The sequence below is a fragment of the Spea bombifrons genome, chromosome 13 (assembly GCF_027358695.1).
Source record: "Spea bombifrons isolate aSpeBom1 chromosome 13, aSpeBom1.2.pri, whole genome shotgun sequence".
NCBI classification, from domain to species: domain Eukaryota; kingdom Metazoa; phylum Chordata; class Amphibia; order Anura; family Pelobatidae; genus Spea; species Spea bombifrons.
The window spans coordinates 22,300,333-22,323,260 of NC_071099.1; the positions used below are offsets into that span (position 1 = coordinate 22,300,333).

At 42.6% G+C, this 22,928-nt stretch overlaps 1 protein-coding gene and 1 long non-coding RNA gene across 2 annotated transcripts in view; one reads left to right on the plus strand and one right to left on the minus strand.

Annotated features, from left to right (window-relative positions):
- The first annotated feature begins 5,277 nt into the window (after positions 1–5,277).
- On the plus strand, positions 5,278–17,863 carry LOC128472087 (heparan sulfate glucosamine 3-O-sulfotransferase 3B1-like). The gene is made up of 2 exons (XM_053454151.1): positions 5,278–6,019; positions 17,195–17,863. The coding sequence occupies exons 1-2, from the start codon at positions 5,634–5,636 to the stop codon at positions 17,811–17,813; spliced, it is 1,005 nt and encodes a 334-aa protein (XP_053310126.1). The 5' UTR covers positions 5,278–5,633; the 3' UTR covers positions 17,814–17,863.
- LOC128472096 (uncharacterized) overlaps positions 11,144–22,928 on the minus strand; it is a 71,970-nt gene continuing 60,185 nt past the window's right edge. The window contains exon 3 of the long non-coding RNA XR_008346146.1: positions 11,144–11,246. This is a non-coding gene — a long non-coding RNA (uncharacterized LOC128472096). The remainder of the gene's footprint in view (positions 11,247–22,928) is intronic.

Consider the following 22,928-nt stretch of genomic DNA (forward strand, 5'->3'; position numbering starts at 1 on the left):
TCTGAGGCTTTTTGTTGCGTGTGACGGGGGGGGGTATCCACCCCACGGGGCAGAAGCCTCTCTGAGAGCAGATCCAGGGCAGAGTTTGTGTGACTATTAGTAACACAGTATTGGCTTTTAATTGTCCTAATAGCTCTTTGTGGAGGGTTTATGGCGGCCATAAACCTCTCTGGCATTGACTAAACTCACACATTACAGCCCTGCTGGGACCTTAAAGGGACAGTCATGCTTCCGAGGAATATGGGGGTCTCTTTCAGGTTCTTTTTGGAGAGTCTGACCTATAAAGATGTGTTTGACCCAAAATACTCGCTAACCAGAAGATCAAAATCGTGGACTTTCCCATTAAGTGAATATCCATAAAAAGTCATACAACGGAGATTAAGAACCAATTAAAGAACCTTTCCACCAACAATAAGATCCAGCAGGTAAAACAGCTCATCCTCCTGTCACCGGTACCACCGGCGTTATTTAAATTCCCATCTACGAGAAAAAACAAACAGAAAAAAACAAAAAACTAACCCTGGATGTTCATTAGACATCTTTATACATCAAATATTTCATAAGAGCAGCCGTGGAGCTCCCGATAAACAGGCACTAAAAGAACACGTCGTCCCCTCTCCCGATTTCCCAACTATTTACAAAAAAAGGCTACAAATATTTAAATAAAAGGAGATAGAAAAAGATCCCAAAGTTCAGGTGCGTAAAAGAGCGTTTTATGTTCTAGGCTCATAAAACACGTAATGTGAGCGCCAACCTGTCACCAAAATATTCGCAGAGCCGCTGATCCGTTTAGAACGTTAAAGCACATGGCAGACCGTATTGATTAAAGGGACAGCTCCTCTTTTAAAAGGGAACCCATCACCCAAATGTTCTGGAGCAGCTTTGAAGAACAATGAGGCCGATCGATACATTGTGTTGGTTAAACCGCCAGTAAATGTATACAAGCAGAAGAAAAGAAGGCCTGGGTTTTTGTTTCCTCTCTGTCATAAAGTAAAAGCTGAGCCGGCTTGATTCAAGGATCGGATAAAAACGTTTCGCAGATTGAAGGAGCCTGGACGTTTATATAAAGAGATTTTAAGAAGAATTAGAATTAGCTCCTCGATTATAAGTGGAATAAAACTAGATATTTGTTTGTTTGCATATAAAAATGATTTTTAGTAGACATTACTCCTTTAACAGGACTACCTGGTCAGCCCAGGACACTTGGTTGGTACATGATACTCAGCGAGGCGGTATCATGCTGCTGACGACCCCGTTGGAACCCGACTATGAAGCTTCATAGATCTTTGTTCCAGCGGATTTCGGCTGCTCGGGATCTTATTAACTGGCTGTTTCTGCCACAAGAGAAATGATCAGGAAAGACTAACAGAATCAGTACGTCCGACTAGGAAAGAGGAGAAAGAGAGGATGGGAGGGAAAAGAGAGAGAGAGAGAGAGGGGATGGGAGAGGGAGAGGGAGAGAGAGGGAGAGAGAGAAAGAGAGAGAGGGGATGGGAGAGAGAGAGGGGATGGGAGAGGGAGGGAGAGAGAGGGAGGTAGAGAGAGAGAGAGGGAGAGAGGGGATGGGAGAGAGAGAGGGGATGGGAGAGGGAGGGAGAGAGAGAGGGGATGGGAGAGGGAGGGAGGGAGAGAGAGAGGGAGGTGGAGAGGGAGGGAGAGAGAGAGGGAGAGAGGGGATGGGAGAGAGAGGGAGAGAGGGGATGGGAGAGAGAGGGTGAGAGAGAGAGAGAGAGATTTAAATACATAAAGAGATTTAACAAAGTACAGGAGGGAATTTATTCCAAAGCAGGAGAAAAATTAAAAAAATAACAAGAGACCGGAATCTAACACTAGAGAGTCAGAGACTGAGATGGAGGGAAATTTTACTTTACTGTGAGGGTGGTAGATAAATGGAACAGCCTCCCAGCAGAAGTGGTAGAGGGTAATACAGTGAGGGTATTAAACACGCATGGGGTAGACGGCTCCTGAATCTAAGACGAGACCAACGACTGATTACGGTTTGAGTCTTTACGGCATTAGAAACCGGCGACTAGACGGGGCGCAAGAATCTGCCGACAGATCAGACCCTGTAACCGAGGCGTCTCCACTTACCCCCTTACCACGTCCCCCAGTCCATCACCATGTGCAGTAAGGTTTGACACATGCCACTGATGCCCTTTAACCCTTAAACCACCAGAGTTGTCAACTAAACGGTAATATTTTCTTTTCCACCAGTACCCCCCCCTTAAAGTTACTGTCAAAGTAATACTAAAGAAATCTAAAAGACGTGGCTTGGAATGTAAGCCCCCCACGGCCCGCTAATCGCGCTGCGAACTGAACCCAAATTATAATATATTATATTTTTAAACAAAGACAGAATGTGTAGCAGTGATAATAATAATAATAATAAAGTAATAAAGATCTTCTCTATGCGGGCGAATGGATTAATCTTTGTACTGAAGTTTAGAGTTTTACAAAAAACGTGGGTGTAACGGGGGACAGTTCCGGGGGCGCGGGTAAAAACCGCGGCTTCGTGCCGCTCGGCGTGGATTTTTCTGGTGTCTACATAGTGGTATCAAGTTTAAGATACTAGAAAAAAAGAAAAGTGTTAAAGTTTATGGACTTTAAATCAAAAGGGAAGTGCGATGGGGGGACTTCCTTCCCTGAAATTCAATAACTTACTCTCTGTTCTTTCAACCGCAAATAGAACATTCTGCAGAAACATGGGCTTTCGTAAAATAAATACTCTGCATACACAACGTACTTCATGGAATCATATTTAATCCACTCGGGGGCTGGGGGGGTATATGTTAAGACGTAATAATAATCCAATGAAACGCTCACCAGAGACTTTCCAGTATTATATAGAATACAAGAACAAATAGCGCTAACCTGAGTTATAATATACATAATGCACACGCGGCTGGGAAACATGTAATATATACATCCGGCAGGAGAAATTGCTTTAGTCTCGATTGTGTTATAGGAGTGATTTTGGTATACGGAAAAAATAGTAGCCAAAGTGCAGATCCGAGAGCCTTCCGCGTCTAAAGTGACAGATTAATAATTTATAATAGATACATAGATTGATTCATATTTATAATAGATAGATAAAAGATAGATAGATAGATACATAGATAATAGTTATAACAGATAGATAATAGTTATAATAAATAGACTGACAGGCGGATACTGTAGATATAAAAGGGTTATGAATTTTTTTTTTAAATATAAAACTCTTGAAATCTCATGATTCTCTCTATTTTATAATATCTTAAATATATGTTTTTGGTTTATGGAAAAAATACTAGCCAAAGCACAGAACTGCGAGCCTTATGGGTTTGAAATGATAGCTAGATAGATAGATAGATAGATAGATAGATAGATAGATAGATAGATAGATAAAAATTGGGGTAATGAATTGCCTTAGAAAATATAAAATTCCTTTGAAACCCCACATTATAATCCTCTCTGTCTTCTCTGTTTATAAGGTATAAATAGTTACGTTTTTGGTATATGGGGGAAAATACTAGCCAAAAGGCACAACTGCAAGCCTTATGGGTTTGAAGTGATAGACAGACAGATACAAATGGGGTGAAGAATTGCCTTTATGGAGTTTTGGGGAGAAATACTAGCCAGAGCTAGTACAGGACTGCGAGTCTTATGGGTTGGAAGTTATAGGTAGATCATAAAATCGGGACACGCCATTTCTCTAAGAAATCTCGAGCTCCTTTGAAATCCCTCGTCATAATCCTCTCTTTCTTCTCGCTCTGTTAAAACGTAACTCACTCACCAACGCAACAAAACCCTTTCTTTCTTAAGCTTTTTTTTGTCATTTCTACTTTTTGATCATCTGCCTCTTATTATCCGGAGATGAAACAAATGATTTGCCTCGTCCTGTCCTTCCAAAGCCTGGGACCCATTGTCCCATTAAATGCCAAAATCACTACAATCTCCCTCAAAGTGAACTTGTGGCTTGTTTGATGTGAAATTCATGTATCTGCATTTACAGGCTTCCCCAATCGTTACCAAATTCAGCTTTATTTAAAGTAATTTTTTAAAAAATAAATGTAGCCGCTTGTATCAAACTCTTCTTAATTCAATTTTTTCCAATATATAAAAGAAATAACATTAAATAAAATACCAACACAACTCCATATACACAACATTTCACACTATTTAAAACATCTGCTTGTAATTCCGCCCCAGAAAAGCAGCATATTGAACCTGTCCCATCTGAATGGACATTTAAAATAAATAATTGGACATTTGGAAAGCCATTGATCAGCTGCAGACACTCGGTTTGTGACTTAAAAGCTCTTCACGGAGAGAGAAGAAGAAACACTCTCTTTCTGTATTGATTCAGAGGGGGGTCTGGCAGTGAATTATTACAAGAAATGATTCATTCTGGGCACTTAAACCCAGTTTGCATACAAATACTTAACATTTACCAAACCCACATGACACAGACATCCTTTTAATTTCAATTATTTTCCTGATTAGGGATCTAATTATTGGAATTTTCCCCTCCTCCCTGCAATATGTATCATCCAGATTAAATCGTTCCATTAAACAAAGACAAATATATATTAATGTGAATTCAAAGGTTATATTGATGATCATATATTATTATTATTATTATTATCTTTTATTTATATAGCACCAACAGTTTACGCAGCGCTTAATACAATCCATAAATTCAAGGGGTCTGACAAGATGAGGTGGAGAGGCTTGTCTCGCAAGCTTACAATCTTGGGGATGATATTTTTTGATACTTTACTGCCTATAGTTACCTACATTTTTGCAGAACTATAAAAAAAACAACTATGATTAACAGATGCATTTGCAGAAAAATACTATATTTTAGTAAAATCCTAAATATGTCCTACATATAATGCTATGTTGGAAATTATACATTTTCCCCAAATATGATCCATTCTTGGTCTGATGCATGTATTTGAACACTTTGTTGGGGTAAAGGGGGCTAATTCACTCATTGCCCCTGATTCTGGGTATAGTGGCTGTGCGCTGATGCCACCGCTATGCCCATCTCTCCCAACACTGACTGCAGCTCAGCGCACAGTCTCCTATATAAAAGCATAAGCCAATCAGAGTGCAGAGACAGCTCCAATGGTGCCTACCCATTGGCTAGCCTTTATCAACAAATGGCTAATTAGCATACAGTGTATCCCTGCCATTGGGCAGCCTGCTTGCCTGTCACTGCCGGGGCTCCTCCCCTGAGGCAAGCATCAGAAGCAGGCAGCGAGTGGCTGGCAGTAGTGAGAAGGAGCAGTGAGGAGAAGGCAGCAGCTGCAGGGACTCTCAGTGATACAGAGTATCACCCATCCATCCTCCTGGATCTATGGGGATGTCTACAGGGGAGCAGCTGAGCTCACAGGCTGGGGGCCACAGGGGCTCACTCAGCACTATTCCTGCATGAAGCCACCCTTTCTGAAGAGCTGATGTGCAACTGGATCCGGGGGTCCCAGGGCTGTCCATTGATGAGAAGTCTTTAAAGGCACAAGCTGGATTTTGGTGTTTGGGGGGTTGTTTCTGAAGGAGACTTGCGCTGAGATCCCTGTGAGGGTGGGTCCTGGATTGGGGTGCAGAAGGCAAGATGTGGCAGCTGTGGAAGGACCCTGAATGATGCCCCTATGGATGCCACCCCTGTGTCCCCACTGAGAAGAAGACTTCTACTGCCCCTGTGCACCATGCTCTTCCTCTGCCTCTACATGCTGTACTCCTGTGCCGGATCCTGCGCCTCCCTCCCCGGCTCCTCTGCCCCTAGGCAGCCCGGGCTGCTCTCCCAGCTCCTGCTCAGACCCGAGCCCAGGGGCCCCACAGAGGAAGGAAGCCCCATCTCCACCTTCTACAACGGCTCTGGGAGCAAGAAGCTTCCCCAAGCCATAATTATTGGGGTGAAGAAAGGAGGCACCCGGGCTCTGCTGGAGTTCCTGAGGGTGCACCCCGACATCAGGGCGGTGGGAGCGGAACCCCACTTCTTTGATCGGAACTACGACAAGGGACTGGAGTGGTACAGGTAAGAGTCATCTATATGTCCCACGGACTCCCACCCCGTATATACCCCGTGCGTGTGTCAAAACGCCTGGCTTAAGGTGAATGTCTAGGATAACATGTACCATCACATGTAACATGTACCATCACATGTAACATGTACCATCACATGTAACATGTAATATCACATGCCAGTGCTCACAAGTGCCCAACAGTCGGTGGATTTTCACCCCCCACACACACACATATCACATGCATTACACCCATGTAATTCACTCAGATATATGTATTTTTTTGCATCAGAAGTACCCCAGCCTGGGGCAATATCCCTGATGATTCAGTTGCCCCATCCAGGCAGGTGTAAGCCCCTCAGGCAGCGCCCCAGGGACTTGTCTTCCCCGGGGATTCCCTGTTAGCCCCCCATCCTCTCTCCATAGGATTGACTCCAATTCTCTGTAAAAGATTTCCTTCCCGTAGATCCATAATTTATCAGCAGGGCCTGAAGCTCACAGAGGGGCCGCTCGTCCCTGCAGCCTGCGATCATTCATTTGGGGCTGGAATTATTGCTTAATTTTCCTATTTATGTTAAGTAGGCGTTTTAAGGTACAAAAGGTTTCGGCTACGGAACCCGCCGGAAATATATAAATAATAATAAATAATAATAAATAATAATAAATAATAATATAACGCAGGCCCTGCTGCGATCATTATGTCTGTAGTTTAGGGACTGAATGGGGGGCATTAAACCCCTAAGGGAATATGAAGCAATAATCACCGCACTGATTGTCAGCCTCGGTGCCCAGTGAACTATTTCATGTTTATTTCGACTACAATAAACTTCATATATTTTTTTGAATTCCATTTTTTTTATGCCATTGTTCAATTTTGCTAAATCCGGCGTCACAGAAGCGTAGAGGTTATTGGTAAATAAATCATACGGGGTGTGCGCATGTTACTGTAAATATTTTTATTAAGGGAGTGGATGGCGTTTCAAAAGTGTATTTATTTATTTTTTTGTATGAAGAGGCTCATGTTTTAAGTTTTTCCTTGTATAAAATAGTTATTTTCGTTGTGTGTGGAATGAAATTTGTTGGCGCGGGGTCTGTTTGGCCGGACGCGTGTTAGCGCAGGGTAGCAGTGATCCCTGTTGGGAACATACAAGCATTGCAGCTCATGGGTCCAGCTGCAGTTACTGGTAACCAGCTAAAAAACAGAAAACCTAGAAATGTCTGGAAGTAGATCCAAACGATCAGGATCCGTTTTATTATTACACGCGGAAAATGTAGAATTTCATCTTTTAGGAAAAAATTCATAGAGTGAAAACGTGGCATTCTGTGAAATGTGGCTCAGAATTTTAACCTGCCAATTTTGCATTAAGTGTCGGTAAATTTTAGACACTTTAATGCAAAATCAAAAATACAAGCAGAATTTTATTTTCGCCAAAAACATCCATTTTACAAGGAATTAATTCCAGTGCTGGGGCAAATAACGCTTTTCACACCGGAAGGGATGCACCACCTTCGTCGACCCCTACGGCAGTAAAACGCAAGAAAAAAGGCTATAAACACCCAAAGTAATATTAACTAAATAATACTGTTCTTGATAAATCCCTGAACACCTTCTAGAGACCGTAACGGGACGCCGAACGAGCGTTTTGATTTTTTTCCAGGTGCATGTATTATTTTATATTCATCTCCCTTTGATTTTTGAAGGAACTTTGATGTTTTGTTATTTTGTTCCCCCAACTCTGAGACTTTTCATAGAAAATGTCATCTTCCGCTAATAATGAGCTCTGAGAATGTGCAAACATCAGCGCACGTTCTTTGAACTTCTCCCCTGAACGTAAATCAGCTCGATAAAGGCTTAGAGACTAAGCTGATATTTAGGATTTCGCTACTTTTGGATAAAAATGACACTTTTTGAATTTAGACTTTTAATCTGACTTTTAAAAAAAAGTTTTACAAAAAAGTGGCAACTTTTCAGCAGGTCGGACTTTCAGAAAGTTCTGTCACTTAATTTATGGAAAATATTCTGAATTTAGTATTTAATTTTTTAAGTTTTTCTCAAATAGATTTTTCCTTTACATTTTCACGTCTGATTTATTTTCTGTATAAAGTGAAATATTAGGTGGTTGCATTTATCGTATGAGAATTTTTTGAGAAGGTAGTTTAACATTAAAATTAATGATTTTAGAGCAGTCTGTAAAATGGAATTGCTGGACGTCCGGTAATTGCTCGCTACGCTGGACTTAAATGTAAAAATCCGATATATTATTTTAAGGGGAAGCCGTGGATGTTGTAGAGTTTGCTGTTTAAAATAAAACCGTAAGGGTCGGTTGTTCTGCTGTCAGGGTGAGTGAATGGAAAGATCACGGCGAGATTACTCTGGAAGTCATTGTTTAGCTTAAAATTCACCCAAACCTCCCCAAACGATGCGGTTCTTGTTCAGATTTAAAATGCGTTATTAATAATTTACTTTTCCCAGAAATTCTGGTGTGACCCTGATGAGTCAGTGCTTTTTCGGATACAGTTTGTAGTCAATTAAGATTTCTATCAGAGTACAGAAAACAAGTGTCTCCCGGCCCCGAGAATCGCCCCCTGTGACCCCCCCCATCACACAAACAATTCTACCTCCGCTCTTAAAATCCTGGGTCTGAGGACTCGATGCCTTTTACAAATTTACCAAACTGCTACTATTTCCACCATGTGTCCAAACCTAGCGTCATAGCCTTAGAGCCTAACGGAGCTTTCTAATACAGAACATGCGCGTTCCCATAGCAAATCTACGTTCCCACTTAAGTTATTCACGCACATCGGGGCGTATAATAGGGATCTCAGACCTATATATATATCTATATATATATATAGCCTGCTATTTATAACACCTGATGACACATTTTAATTGCTCCCTGCAGACCGGAGGACACAAGGGGCCTGGAGAAGCATCGGGCATCACAACAATTACAAAGTAGCCCCTTAATGTGTGGCATGGAGAAGGTGCCAGCGACTTAACACAGCGTTCTGGGTAGAAAGGGACACTTTGGGTAAAAGTGGCAATGGGCTCGGACTGAATTGGTCGCCTCCCTTGTACATAAGAGGTTAATGTTGCATTACAGAATCCTCTTTGGATTTCCCGTAACCCTTTGAGCACACTGCTCTGCTCTGATCGCTGAATATATAAGTACGCATACGTGTGTCTTATGTCTCTGAACATTAAATCTAAATATCTATAAATTAAGAGGCACTGAAAATAAACCTCCCTTAACTTCAGATCTAATGTTAAAATAAACCTGCGTGTTAAATAATTCAGTAACATTCAAATACTTGGCCCTTGAAGTTATTGACTTTCATTTCCTACTGCGGAATTTTAAAAGCGTTTAGAACCTTGTACAAAGAGCTAGCAATCCGGGCCAGCCCGTAGATAATGGAGACACAGCAAGTCAGGGAGTAAATGTATCAGAAAGGCTGGAAATTATCACTGGTCTGCGACCGAGTTAAAAACGTAATGTTTCTCAGTATTCTTGAAAATGAAAGAAATAATCATTTTCCGTTCTGAATGAGGCCGTTTTCAGCTGTTTTTTAAGAAAATAGAAGTGCGAGGCTCGTGCCACTCGGTATTCCCCGGCTTCCAGGCCTCTGCCAGGACGGGCCTCCCGTATATTATCACAGCGAGGTGCAATCGGTGTGAATTTTTGGCCTGTCATACATGATTGAGTAAATAAATAGTGTTAAAGTCACCACTCAGATTAACTGCGAGGAATGGGTTTGTGTTTAAGTGACGAGGGGAGGACCTTCTAGCCCCCGGCGAGAGGTCCGTCTCCTTCTCACACCTGGAATTTGAGATGAGGAAAGTTGGCCAAGTTTGTTGAGCTGACATCAGGATCTTCTGTTGAGGAAGCGTCCAAATCAATCGCTAATTATTACTCTTTTTGCCAGCGATTCCGCTTTGTTGAAATGAGATAAATCAAGGTGTTTTGGGAGTCCCTTAAATCCGAGGCATTAATAACGGGAACGGGGGGCCGGGGGCGTTTCATAGCATTTGGCTAAACCCCTGGGTTCCTGAGCTACAGCTGGCTTTATCCATGAAATCAAAATACTTGCCTGATGATGACACTAAATGCCAAAGGGCCGGCCGGACGGCCAGTAGACTCCCTCCATGCCATCAAAAGGCATTTGAATTTGTACTCGCAAGTCTAAGGTCAGCTACATAGTTACTTTTTGAAACAAAATCAGCAAATAACAGAGGATTCTCCCCTCGGCCGCCATCTTACATATATATATGGTTTGGGTATAGCAAGTATTTGAGTTCTAAAACACAATTTCTTAAAAAAAATCCAAAATGTCCTCCTCTCTGGCACCAAAACTACCCATGAATTCACGAAATAACCCGCTAGATGGGGGGCTCCCCCGAAACATTAACGATGCCTGCTTGTTTGGCTACCCAGAGCCAGCTTTCCATCCCTTTCATTGAAGTTGCTGTAGAATAACCGCCTTCGCGCAGGGGCGTCTTTCTTATTAAACACTCATTCCACTTTCTCTTATTTATAATATTTAAGAAGATTAGGGTTCAATAATAGGAATTTTAGACTTCCTAGAATAGAACTATTTGGCAAAATTAGTTTATTAAAAAAAAAAATACAACCCAAATTCATGCAAAATGCGATTTTCATAAGTTCATGCCCTGTGGTACGGTTCAACACCGCCATTTATTATAATAATTTACAGCACTCACTGCCAAATGTATCTTAATAAAGCAAATTATTTGGATTAAAACGTCTATTTTCTTAACATTAAAGAAGTAAAGTGGTGTTTTCTTTTTTTTTTTTTTTCGCATCTGTAATGTTTCTTTTGGAGGCAGAATTTGAATTGGCGCCAAAATCCTAATTTTTGATTAAACAAACAGAAAAGTGATTTCACTAAAAGGTGTTTCAGGTTACAACAGGAATACATTCCCCTTATTTTACACAAATTAATGCCACATTTACCTTCTTTCCTTCAAAACCTTGGTTCAAGAGTTAAAAGTCAAAATACCAATATTTGTCTAATTTCTGCCATACACAAAAATAAAAGGTTTCATTTGGTATAAGGAACGGATCATTGAGCTGAATCAACTCATTTATATTATTATTTTTTTATGATATCTGATATTTTATACATAACACAATTTGATTAAAAAAAAAAACCTTGTATACATTATAATATGGATTCTGAAAATATCTGTACTCACCCTTATTGAAATGTAGCAAACTGTATCTAAAAATAAAGAAAAAAAACATAGATGTCAAAGTCCGTTATAAAAAAATACTTTTTTACAATAAAATATAGCATAATTAAAATGTTATGGTGCCCAAAAAGAAAAAAGAATAGAATTCTCAATATGACATTAAGATGAATTAAGACTCAGGAGATTGACACAACATGGCACTTACATTTTGGAAGTGGGGGCGTACACGTGAGGACGCTCAGACTGCGCATGGTTGGCGCCATATTATTCATTTCTTTATTTAAATCATCTATTGGGTTTTTTTTTATCATTTCTTTATTTAAAGTTTCTATGAACCTCCATTTGGGTTTTTTATTATTTCTTTATTTAAAGTTTCTACGACCATCAGTTGTTTTTTTTATTATTTCTTTATTTAAAGTTTCTATGACCCTCCATTGTTTTTTTTTATTTCTTTAATTAAATTTGCTACGATATCCCACCTCGTTCTTTTGAATTTCCGAACACGTAAAGACCCCCAGTTCTCCCGTATCATGATCCCAACGCTCTGAAAGTTTTTCCGCCAAGTGCCAGCGAAGCTCTCGCGTATCATATCCATCCCCGCCACTTGAAATTCTCATATTTACCATGACGAGCGGAACGCAGATGCACAAATTACGCCATGAGCCGTTTATAAGCAATGACGGGGCTTACATTTAGCAGAGCCGGCGTCTTATATTAACGCCGAAAGGAATGATTTCATACAGAGATCACGCAAAATGCTGCTTTTACAAACAATTTCCGACGCATACATTTAATTTCACATTATTTATAATTCACTGCATTTTTTTTTACATAAAATATATAAAATCACCGTTATCCTAAACCCATTGCATGCTGGTGTAATATTTTTTTCTTTAAAAAAATTAAAAAAATTAAAAATTAATAAATACAAATAGAAATTATATATATATACCAAAAAATATTTTGTAAAAAATGCATATGTTCATTCCTTCTTCAAATAATACTATACACGGCCAGTTTTATGCTGTTACCGGCTTGAAAACGTATTTTAGAATAATAATTTAGCTGTAAATCCCGCTTTATTGGGTCATTATTGTGACAATAAGTAAGTAATGAGTAAATTTAGAAGTTGATAGAATTTTGATGCCCAGACCAGAAATATTAAATAAAACTTTCAAATCTACAAAGCGGAAGGAGATGAGACCTTGTGAGTTGTAAGAGAGACGGTGGATCCCAGTGAGCTGATCTGGGATCCAGTGGATTAGTACTGGGCAGTGCACTGGTGGTTGAACACTGGGGGGAAAATGTTGGAGAAAATTCACCTTTTTTTGGGGGATTCCTCTATTTTGGGGGGGTTCCCTTATTTTGGGAAGGTGACAAAAGGCTGATGGCTTCACAACTAATGAAAAGAAAACCCAGATCTGAATTAAAGATGCTAATCCCTGTCACTTAGCGGGGTAATTATCAGCAATTAAGGATATAATTGGTTTCCAAATGCTCTAATCAGTGAAGATCACGAGAAGTCCCCTCGCTGATAAGGACGTTTGTGCTCCTTACAGACACTCATTGCTTCCACTCAGATTACCGGCACGGGCGCTGCATTTTTGGATTTGTTCTTCTCCAAATAGGATTTTCTAGGAAAAATATTTAACGTCGATGGTTGTTTTAGGATACGTCTTACGCCGACCCCCTCGCTCCAAGTATTAGAACTTATCAATGTTTGGGACGGAGCCCATCAGGGAAGGATCCCGGGTAACACATTGTGCGTTATTGCGGACTTGTGCTGACTTTGAGAACTTTGGACAGGTGGCAGAGATAATAAGTCACGTAGGGAGGGGGGAGCAGACATGTTATGAAGGGTCTGTTGCCCCGTGGCATCATTTCGCATCTCTGGGCTTTCAGCAGAGAAGGCACGGTCTCCTAAGCTCGGGTGTCGGGGCCCCGTCACCTGTTGTGTGGCTGAAGGCTGTGAGACGTTTGGAAGTGGTCTGCCAGCGATGTCTTTGATATCCCCCGCGAGTGACAGGGATTTGCACTCCGGGATCAGGGAGGATATGAACATGGCCGTAATAAAAATGCCTCGCTTCGTCATTGAAACGATCCAGGAATGCTTGGCTTCTTACGTCGGATCCAGATTAGACATTTGCAAGCTGTTTGCGGAGTTTGCCGCGCGTGCACGCGCATGTTTGTGTTCTGCGAGTGGGTTATAACAGGTGAAGATCCTATAACCCTAAGAGTCGTTCTAATGGCCATTTCTGGTCCGCTTCACATATGAGCTTCGGAAATCCTATAGGAAAATAACGGGTCTCGTTATTCCTAACCTTATACTTAGGGGTGTTTTTGTTTTGGTTTTTGAACCCCCCTTTCCTGGGTACCTGTTACGGGAGCTGATCAATCTGCTGTGATTACAGAGTAGAGATGAGGCCGGTGGTATTAGAAGCCGTTTGACGGATTATTAGAAGCGTTTGAAGGATTATCCTCGAGGTGGGATATCCTTTTTCCTAATGGAGGGGGGGGCAGTCACTCTGCTTAAGAAAGCAAAAACCTCCAGGACAGAAACCTCTTTTACCGGAGGACTTTTTAAAGTTCTCTTTACTGGACGGGAATATTATGATATGACGGGACGGGGAGAGTGGAGTTCTAAATGTCAAAACCTCGAATAGGGACGTAACCCAGCGAATGTTACTAAGTTTTATCATTCTGGATACATTTTGCCTTTTCACCAGCATCAAAAACTAATATATATATAAATAAATAAATAAATATATACATGAATTCCCAATGCCGGCTTTTATTCAGGGGTGGCTCGACGCTCTAAGCAACAACATAAAAAGTTAGGGGCATTTGGCAGGTCTGTATTTTGTGCCCTTTAAAAGAAGCCATTGCTGCAGACGAACACAGCCTCTTATTATATTCCAGACTTGTAATTAGCTGCGCGGCAGTTACCCGCGCGGCCCGGCACCAGTTACCCTCCCCAATTAAACTGTCCGTAGAAAGAGGTGTTCATCTGGCGGGAGGCGAACGCTCGGCAAGAGTTTACATGTTTCTTGACAAGTTAGGAATTAGGGGTCTGCGGCGGACGTTTCTTTTTTTTTAATTTGATACGACTTCCAAGACGTCTGGGCTTTACCTTACAGCATACCTTATTGAAGGGTTTATAAGACATAGCTTAGTTTTGTTGCAAAGCGGCATCACAATAAATAACACAATGAAGGCAGTTGTGAAGGCTAAGGTCGTACAGTCCGATTAAAAGTAATCACTACTGGGATACAAAAACAAGAAAATGTATCAAAATAGTACAGTCTCTCATTCATTCGCCTTCCACCCTCCGCACAATGCAACAATCAGGAACAAGCGGTGGGAAGCGGTCACATGATTAGACAAGTCTCCTCCAATCGTGTCGCAGCTTCTTAGTGGGACACAATGGTTCTGTGGCGAGGTCTGCACCGAGGGGGAACAAGCGGAGAGCTGTGTGAGGGGGCATGAAGAGAGACAGAGGGTAAGGGCGGGTTCATCACGTCTACAGGGTGGTTTAGCTTTACCCCGGATGAATACAGCTTGCAACAGTTGAGAAAACATATCTGTGGGAGACAGGAAACCCCCGCTGAATCTCCGAACAAAACCCTGCTCCGTCCCGCAGGATCTAACGCGTCGCCTTTTCATGCGTCCTTTAAGGCTTTTGCACGCACGGACAGCCTCGCCGTATTCTTCCCAAGGTCTCAAGCTGCTCTTAAGACATCCAGGAAGGTTTCTGCAAAGGCTAATGACTCTGACCTACAGATATTCACAATAACAGCCCTGCAATTTGTCCTTTATCCCAGGCAAAGCTTTTTATAATAAAATAAGGGTTAATTCACGCGGTTAAAGGGATCCATATGCTGAAGAAGATGATAAACTGTAAATGTCCCCCCCCTAAATATTTTAGACAACAGGGAATAAAACGTCACTTTGATTTGTTAAGAGCGTTTCAGTTGTTTGGTTTTAAGACAGCACTCCAGAGATCTGATTATTTAGACCAGCCCACCCATATCCATGAGAGGAGATCCTGATGGTTATGGGGTAGTCTTGTGCAGGGTCCCATCTTTGTGGTAATGAAGGTAGGGTATATGTCGGAGGGTCGTGTGCACAGCGTCAGGGATCATAGGGTTAAGCGGGTTATCTCTGTCCGCGCTCCTTGGGTTACCATTGACACGGAGTAGGGTTGGGAAGGGAGGTAATGGGGAGGCTTTAAACAAACAGAGCAGGTAATTAGTCTGATTAATGTCCTCCGTGTTTTCCTGAGGGCCACAGTTTGAGATAATCTCTCTTTCTGTAAGAGCCGTAATGAATGATGTTTGCGGAGGGCTTGGTGATGGGAGGCATCAGAAATCTGTACTCTAAGATACACAATCACATTCTTAGAACTCTCCAGTTTCATTGCAAGGGTTAACAGCGACGCAATAAAAGGAAAAAAAAAAAATGAAAGAATTTGGATGTAAAAGTTTCTGAGCCAAACACGGGAAACCAACGGTTACCGCAGCTCCCTGTCACCGGAATAACAAGCAAAATAACGTAATCTTTACAGCATAAAAATCGCCCAAATCCTGTATTTTAAAAATGATTCCGAATATATTAAAACATTCCCGTCTCTTGTGCGTTAAACGTAATTCCCAGCATGCACCTGGTCCCGGCTCCCGACGGACAGCTGATGTTTCTATGAACGCTCCGCGTTCCAAAATGTATCTCACCTACCCGGCCTCTGATACATTGTATCGCTTTCAAACTCTTCGGGGAACCCGGATTCCAAACGGGAGCCAATTGGAAATGAAGCGCAATGGCGTAGCGCTCTATTACAGGGTGCGGCTCTGCACATTTAAAAAATGCACATTATCTAAAGAGAATTTACCATCATTTGAAGCAATTTCACAATCCACTGAGTGTAGGGGAAAGACGCGTTCTCACCGGACATAGAAAGCTACGGAGATGGAGTGCAGGATGCCGCGTCCTATTGCTCCATTAATAAATATCAATGTTAAAAGGATAAAAATACATAATCAGGATTTAAATATTGGCGACCTCAGAGGTCTCTCCGTAAGATGGAAAACAAATATATCCTGTATGTTTTAGCAAGACTAAGACATCAAAGAGTCCTATATGAAAAGCTAAAAGGGAAGCCTTTATCTGCTTTTGCCATCTCTGCTGGGAGATGATTCCATGCATCCCCCATGTGCGTCATAAAGGTGCTGGCGTCCCAGCAGTGCTCTGTCTTCTGCTCAGAATGCCCGATGTTTTGTCACACGCGGGGTTTCACTGATGCCAGCCCAGCTTCCACTGTGTTCTACAAAGCGGAGAGAACTAAACCGCTTTCGGCCAAAAAGGATAAAAGAAGCCCTCGTCGCTATTGTCGGGGTCTTGTTTTTTCTCGTCCTCTGCCTGAGCGATCGACCGGATTGCGTGCAGAGAGGACAGAACTTTCCAGGGCAACTCTCTGCAGGGGCGCAATTAACATCCAGGCTGAATGTGCCTCGTTCCGAGCCCCTCGTCGGCTGAGATAACAGAGCTAAAAATAAGAACCTTCCTGTAAACACACAGCTTACCGGAGGAGACTAAACAAAGATATAAGAGCGTTCAGAAGGGTCAGAGTAAGCGTTCTCCAGGGGTTTTGGGATCCAGTATTTGGGGATGGGATATCAGAGTCTTTAACGACCGAGGCCATAGAGTTAAACATCCTCTCCTCGTTAGTACAATGCAAGGAGGTGTGTAACGAAGAGCTTACAATCAAACACGTTTTCTGAATGTAAACTGATTGGAATGACCAAGTGTCTCGCGTCCGTGTGTCGGTCCGGCGGATGTTTTTTCTGATATCCTCTCAGTATGGATCATAAGCTGGCGTTTGCCTCCTTTACCCCGTTTCCGAATCTGCTTTATTTGCCCTGATTTGTAGATGTAACACTCGATTACGTTGGTCGCTAATATGATTTTCTTTATTGATCCTCAGGGAATTGATGCCGAGGACTCTGGACGGTCAGATAACGATGGAGAAGACTCCCAGCTATTTTGTCACCAAGGAGGCTCCAGCCAGAATCTCCGGCATGTCCAAGGACGCCAAGTTGATTGTGGTGGTGAGAGACCCAGTGACCAGAGTTATATCCGACTACACCCAGACGTTGTCCAAACGGCCCGATATCCCTACGTTCGAGGCTTTAACTTTCAAAAACAGGACTACGGGTCTCATCGACACAACGTGGAGCGCCATTCAGATAGGGATTTACGCCAAGCACTTGGAGAACTGGCTCCAGTACTTTCCCATGAGCCAAATCCTCTTTGTAAGTGGGGAGAGACTGATCACGGACCCGGCCGGGGAACTTGGGCGCGTCCAGGACTTTCTAGGACTCAAGAGGATTATTACTGACAAACATTTTTATTTCAACAAGACAAAGGGCTTCCCGTGTTTAAAAAAGGCAGAGGGGAGCAGCAAGCCCCACTGTCTGGGCAAAACGAAGGGTAGGACTCACCCCAACATCAACCCCGAAGTGGTCAAAAGATTACGAGAATTCTACAGACCCTTCAATATGAAGTTCTACCAGATGACCGGACATGATTTTGGCTGGGACTGAAACCTTTTCAAAGCTCTAGTATTATGTGAAGTGGAAACGCATATTTATGTGTGCCTGTAAAAATGTACAGAGATCTATTTTATTATAATTTATTTCTAATTCAATTAATTCACTAAGCTGCCTAACCACGTGGTCTCTCGTTTGCCCATAACGTTAACATTCCATCATGTTTAACCCCTTTAGTGTCGGCGGTCTGGTGCCCATCACTCGCAGGGATCCCCCGCCGCATCTTAAGGGTTCCCCCCCCATTAATATATATATATACATATATACATATATATCAGCTGATGGCGTTCCTTTTGCAGTCGTATACTGAGAAGAAAAAAAAGCACAAATATGTTTCCTTGGCATTTGTTATGTTTACGGGTATTTCTCAAAAATCCAAGTTCTCGCTGGGTTTTCTGCATCATCTCGTCTTGAAAGCTTGCGACGGTAGGCATTGCTTGTTACGGAAACCTTGAAGTCTCTTCTTACGGAGTCACAGACGCTCGCTCGCCTCTTCCAAACGCAACGCCACGTCGGTGCCACCAGCTGTATGTCTCAGCGCCAAACATCCAAACGTGGATTCTGCAATAAGGCAATTAATATTTCTAAAGATCACCCATTCGGCAGAAATAAATGACCGTCGTTGTTTAATGGCCGTGGTCCGCGTGAGATTCGCCGAGCTGCTAACGCACCGATTAGCCAACGTATGGTAGAAAAACGTCACTTTTATGGCCGCGTCTTCCAGTGGATAATGGGCCACGTTTACGTGTTCTGGTGCTTTGAATCATTCAGGGGTAAAATCCCACTGGTTTCCATGGCGATAGCTCCATGTTTCCCAATCTTCCTCAAAGATCTCATATATAATGCCCCATCATGCAGTGACATATTTATTACGTTTATACCTTGTTAATTGATAGAATTAATTATAAAATATATCCCAAGGAATTCTGATTAATTCACCGGCCTCATCCGTAGTTTTGACCCAGGGTACATTTTGAGGAGAAATGATAAAACTGGCAATCCCTGCTTGCATTCAGGTCATCAAATCTGAATTTTGTAGCAATATTTAATCACCTGTGATCAAGCAGGGATATCAGCACTTTTGGCCCGATTTCTTAAATCAATAAATTCATTTAAGCCAAGGAAATAGGAGTCTTTTTTAAAAAAAAACAAAACAAAAAAGGTTCAGTTGAGCCAAGGTGCCTTGCTATTTTTACTTGGAAACCTTTTCTGTAAAAAAGACGATTCCCGGCCCCAAAAATGTGGGGGTTTTTCCCTGTTCTTGAGCGCCTCGTCTCCGGCAAAACATTGCACATTTCTGTGACTCCTAACCATAGGCTTGGCTGGCCGTCATGATCTCCTTAACTTCAGGGGCCCTATACAATAGCGAAGAGTAATAGATTCATAGTAATGGCTACGATGGCGATTAAGATGCTGCTACAGAATATATAAATGGCTATGCAGATATCAGTGTTTAAAGGGGCGCTCACACCGTTACACGCTACACGTTACACGTTACAGTGACTGTCTGCAGTAGAGATGCGTGTGGCTGGGCGCGTTCACGGTTTGCGGAGGCTGCTTCGAAGTTCCCGACGCGTTTTACTCTGAGGGCCCGTTTGGTGTGGGCGCCCCATTTCAGATACAGGTCTTAGAATATGTGAAAAATGCTGTAATTCAACCCAACAGGATGAAGCCATGACCTCAGTCCCTAGTAAGGTTAGATACTCAGCCCGACGCATTTCACGCCGTGGATCCGAGGCCCACTCATTGGCTGGGATCATCCCGACGGATGGATCCGTGGTTAGATTTCGCACTCGAGACAAAGCGGTTGAGTTTTATTCAGCCCGGTTACTCAAAATTCACGTCTATTTTATTGCTTTTCTCTCTGTAACCTGTTAGAATAGCAAATTTCTCTCTATATAAAAATAAATATATATATATATATATGACAAGACGGTAAAAAAAAGATGCAAGCAAAACAGAAACGTGTACATTGTAAATCGAGTATTTTGTGGTACGTACAAAAAAAAATAATTTTACACAGAAAAAAAAGAGGTTTTTAAAGAATATGACATTCTGAGAATTGATACTGTGTCTTTGTATGAGCAAATAAAACTATATTTTACCAAGATAACCCCAGCTTGTCTGCCTTTCTGCACGGGGAAGACAATGAATATTATGCATGTATGGGGGGGTCATTATAAATTGGGATCTGGTTGCAAAAAGTGGGTCCGAATAACATAGCATAAGGGGTAATATAATATATTATAATAATATTTAAAGAATATATAAACAGTCAAATTACAAGACAGAAGCTGCCCCTTCTTTCCCCGCCTAACAGTCCTTCTCTGACCCGCTGGGCTTGCACTCATTAGCTGCTCGGGACGCGTAGCCTTCACCAGCCGTGAGACAGGATTAATGGAGCTGTAATCTAGGTGTGTGGGATCGCCGTGGGCGCAGGGCCAGGGCCTTTCAGACTAAGATAAATATTCTCTCTGCGGTTTGTATAACATTATCATAAGTCTGCACATCGGATGCGTGGAGGGCGGCGTGTCGGTTCATGTCACGTATGTCCTCACAGCACACGTGAAAAACAAGAATTACTTTCAAACACTCTGCCATAATTACGCGTTTTCCCAAACACCTTCCCAGTCCCGGCATGCGAATGACCTACTTATAAAAAACACACGGCAGTGACCTCCGCGCGGAGTTAACCCTTCAACGCCACAGTATATATTTCATGCGATATTCCCAATTTAATGTATCTGGGTTCCCCAGCGCTCGGAAGTCGGAGAGCGATGCCTCATACACCTAACATTTAGCCAACGTTTACACGTCCGATAACGTTTGCACCAACGCGTTTCAAATATAAGGAATACAAATTCCGCTCCAGGCTGTATCCGTGTCCATTAAGCACGGTTAAGGGTGCGGGCAGATGGGCATCTACCGGGGGTATCCACGGCACTGAAATCAATGTTGACGATGGGGCGGGAGGAAGGGGAGCAGATACCGGCAGGTAATGAAAACGTAGTATCTAGCCCCTGCATTATATCAGGTGGGACAGCTCATGCCTCGGCTGAGGTTCCATTCCTAGCATCCACCACCATATAAGTATTATATAACTCTGCGATTTTATTGGCTGTCTCTGCAAGACGAACAGACATCCAATTTGTCTTTGATGCCACCCTGAACTTTAAATAAACCACCGCTCGCCGATTTGGTGCGCAGGATGAATCACTGCCGAAGCATCTGGTTTGATCAAAAGCCGGCGATTGTTCTGCAGACGCGGCTGGTATGCTGTGGTCTCCGCAGAGAGTCTGACAGAAGAGAAAGGGTTTGTGCCATCATCAGAAACAGATGGCTCCGCCGCTTGGGCTCCCGATTTCTCCGTACTCGCAGGCTTCATGTGGTTTGGCAGGCCTTCGTGGCGTGGATCCCGTACATTGTATGGACCATGTCTGCTCATTTGCTAATTGTTTTGGAAACAGAGAAAGATGTTGTTTTACGAGGTCCTGCGCGCTCACCAGATTGGAAGAGCTCATCGCTGGGGGTGCTTGGCAGAGGAGTGCAGGCCGGTGGTGCTGACAGGGAGCGTATTCGAGTTTGAATTTATTATTATAAATACCAATTATACGGCTGGAAAACAAAACGTGATTTCAAAATATGGAATCACCGCGAGAACCATCAGAGATGATCGTTTGTAGCTACAATGAAGTCATCTGCCGCCTAAAATGCCGTCTCGGAGGAAACTTGCCCAGCGAGGGACCGTACTGCACATGGTGTTACGCAATCTATACATACAGCAAATACGGCTATAATATCAAGTGAAACTCGAAAATTCAGGAGCCATACGGCTATCCCATGAATGTTTAAATTCACACACTGTATTAGCCTCTACCGCTTCTGCTGAGAGGCTGTTCTAATTATCTGCCAACCTTCTCAGGTACATTATGTCCAACTATAGTGTCATAAACACACACACTAACGGCTCTTCCCGTCCGCATACACAAGATAACAGCTTCAAGCCAGCGAGATTCACCCCATCAGAGCTCTTCCAGTCCTCGTTCCGGATACCCTGAGGCCAAGCCTTTCAAAGCCATTAACCTCATTTGTAAAACACGTGACCTTTTCCCTTTAAATACCTTTTTATTGGCCCTTTCACGGAGTTTGTAGCCTCCGTCAGTTTCATAACGTACATTAATGTTTGCCAACACCGGCTTTCTTACAGAGACAGAACCTTCTGCGGTTACCGCTCTCTGAACTTCGGCGCGTCGATGAGTCTGATATCGATAGGGAACCTGACCCCTGAATCGTGTTTAAAATTGTTCTGGGGGGAGCAGCAGCAAACGGATTAGAGGTTTTACGAGTTTTACTTTCCTCTGTTGAAGCCCAATATGCAAATTGATTTTTCTTTCCTCTGCTGCTGTAGCTCATTTGCATACAAGGCTGGGCTGTGATGTCATCAGTGTCAAGGCTGGCAAACAGTGGAGGTAATTTCAAGTCAAAGCATTTCCACGGAGAGAGACGTTAGAACTGCAGAACCAAGAAGATCTGAGCCAGCCGGCAGAGAATAGAAAAGCCAAACATTTTCAAAAATGTATATTTTTTGTAAGAAAAAGCGGCTGATGAGTTCACGTTTTTACTGCCAGCTTCAGTATTAAGAGCTACAAAGTCACAGACGCCGCATTCAGAAAGAAATCCCTCCAGACAGAATCTTCGTGGATTTTGAGAAGTCTTAGAAGAAAGATTTATCCTTCCATATACATTTGGCCTCCTTTTCACTTTAATGTAGTTTCTGTTCACTGAAATCAGAAGGAGACTTTCCTTTTTTTTTTCCTCCCCGACCTGGATCAAACTTTTATGAAGGGAAATGTAAGTGTTTTAATGCCAGTCGGGATTATCCGGAGCGGCGGACACATGAATAATTGAACCGCTTCGTCCCAAAGCTGCGGCTCCGAGCGTTGGAGCTAAAATCGCACAAACCTTTTCCCTGATCCAAGAGGCTTCTTCAAGGCTTTGATTCAGCGAGGGGGTCTCTGCGTGCACTAAGTGCTCACACGCTGACTCAGGAGCCCGCCGCTGACACAATCAGCCGCAAACGGGCTAAAAGCCACTTTGTAGGGATCCGTT

What these genes read in the sequence shown, in the direction of transcription:
- LOC128472087 (XM_053454151.1), top strand. Translation starts at nt 5,634, where the DNA reads ATGGATGCCACCCCTGTGTCCCCACTGAGAAGAAGACTTCTACTGCCC. An exon ending in AAGGGACTGGAGTGGTACAG is followed by an intron (nt 6,020 to 17,194) that starts GTAAGAGTCATC and finishes ATTGATCCTCAG; the next exon opens with GGAATTGATGCCGAGGACTC.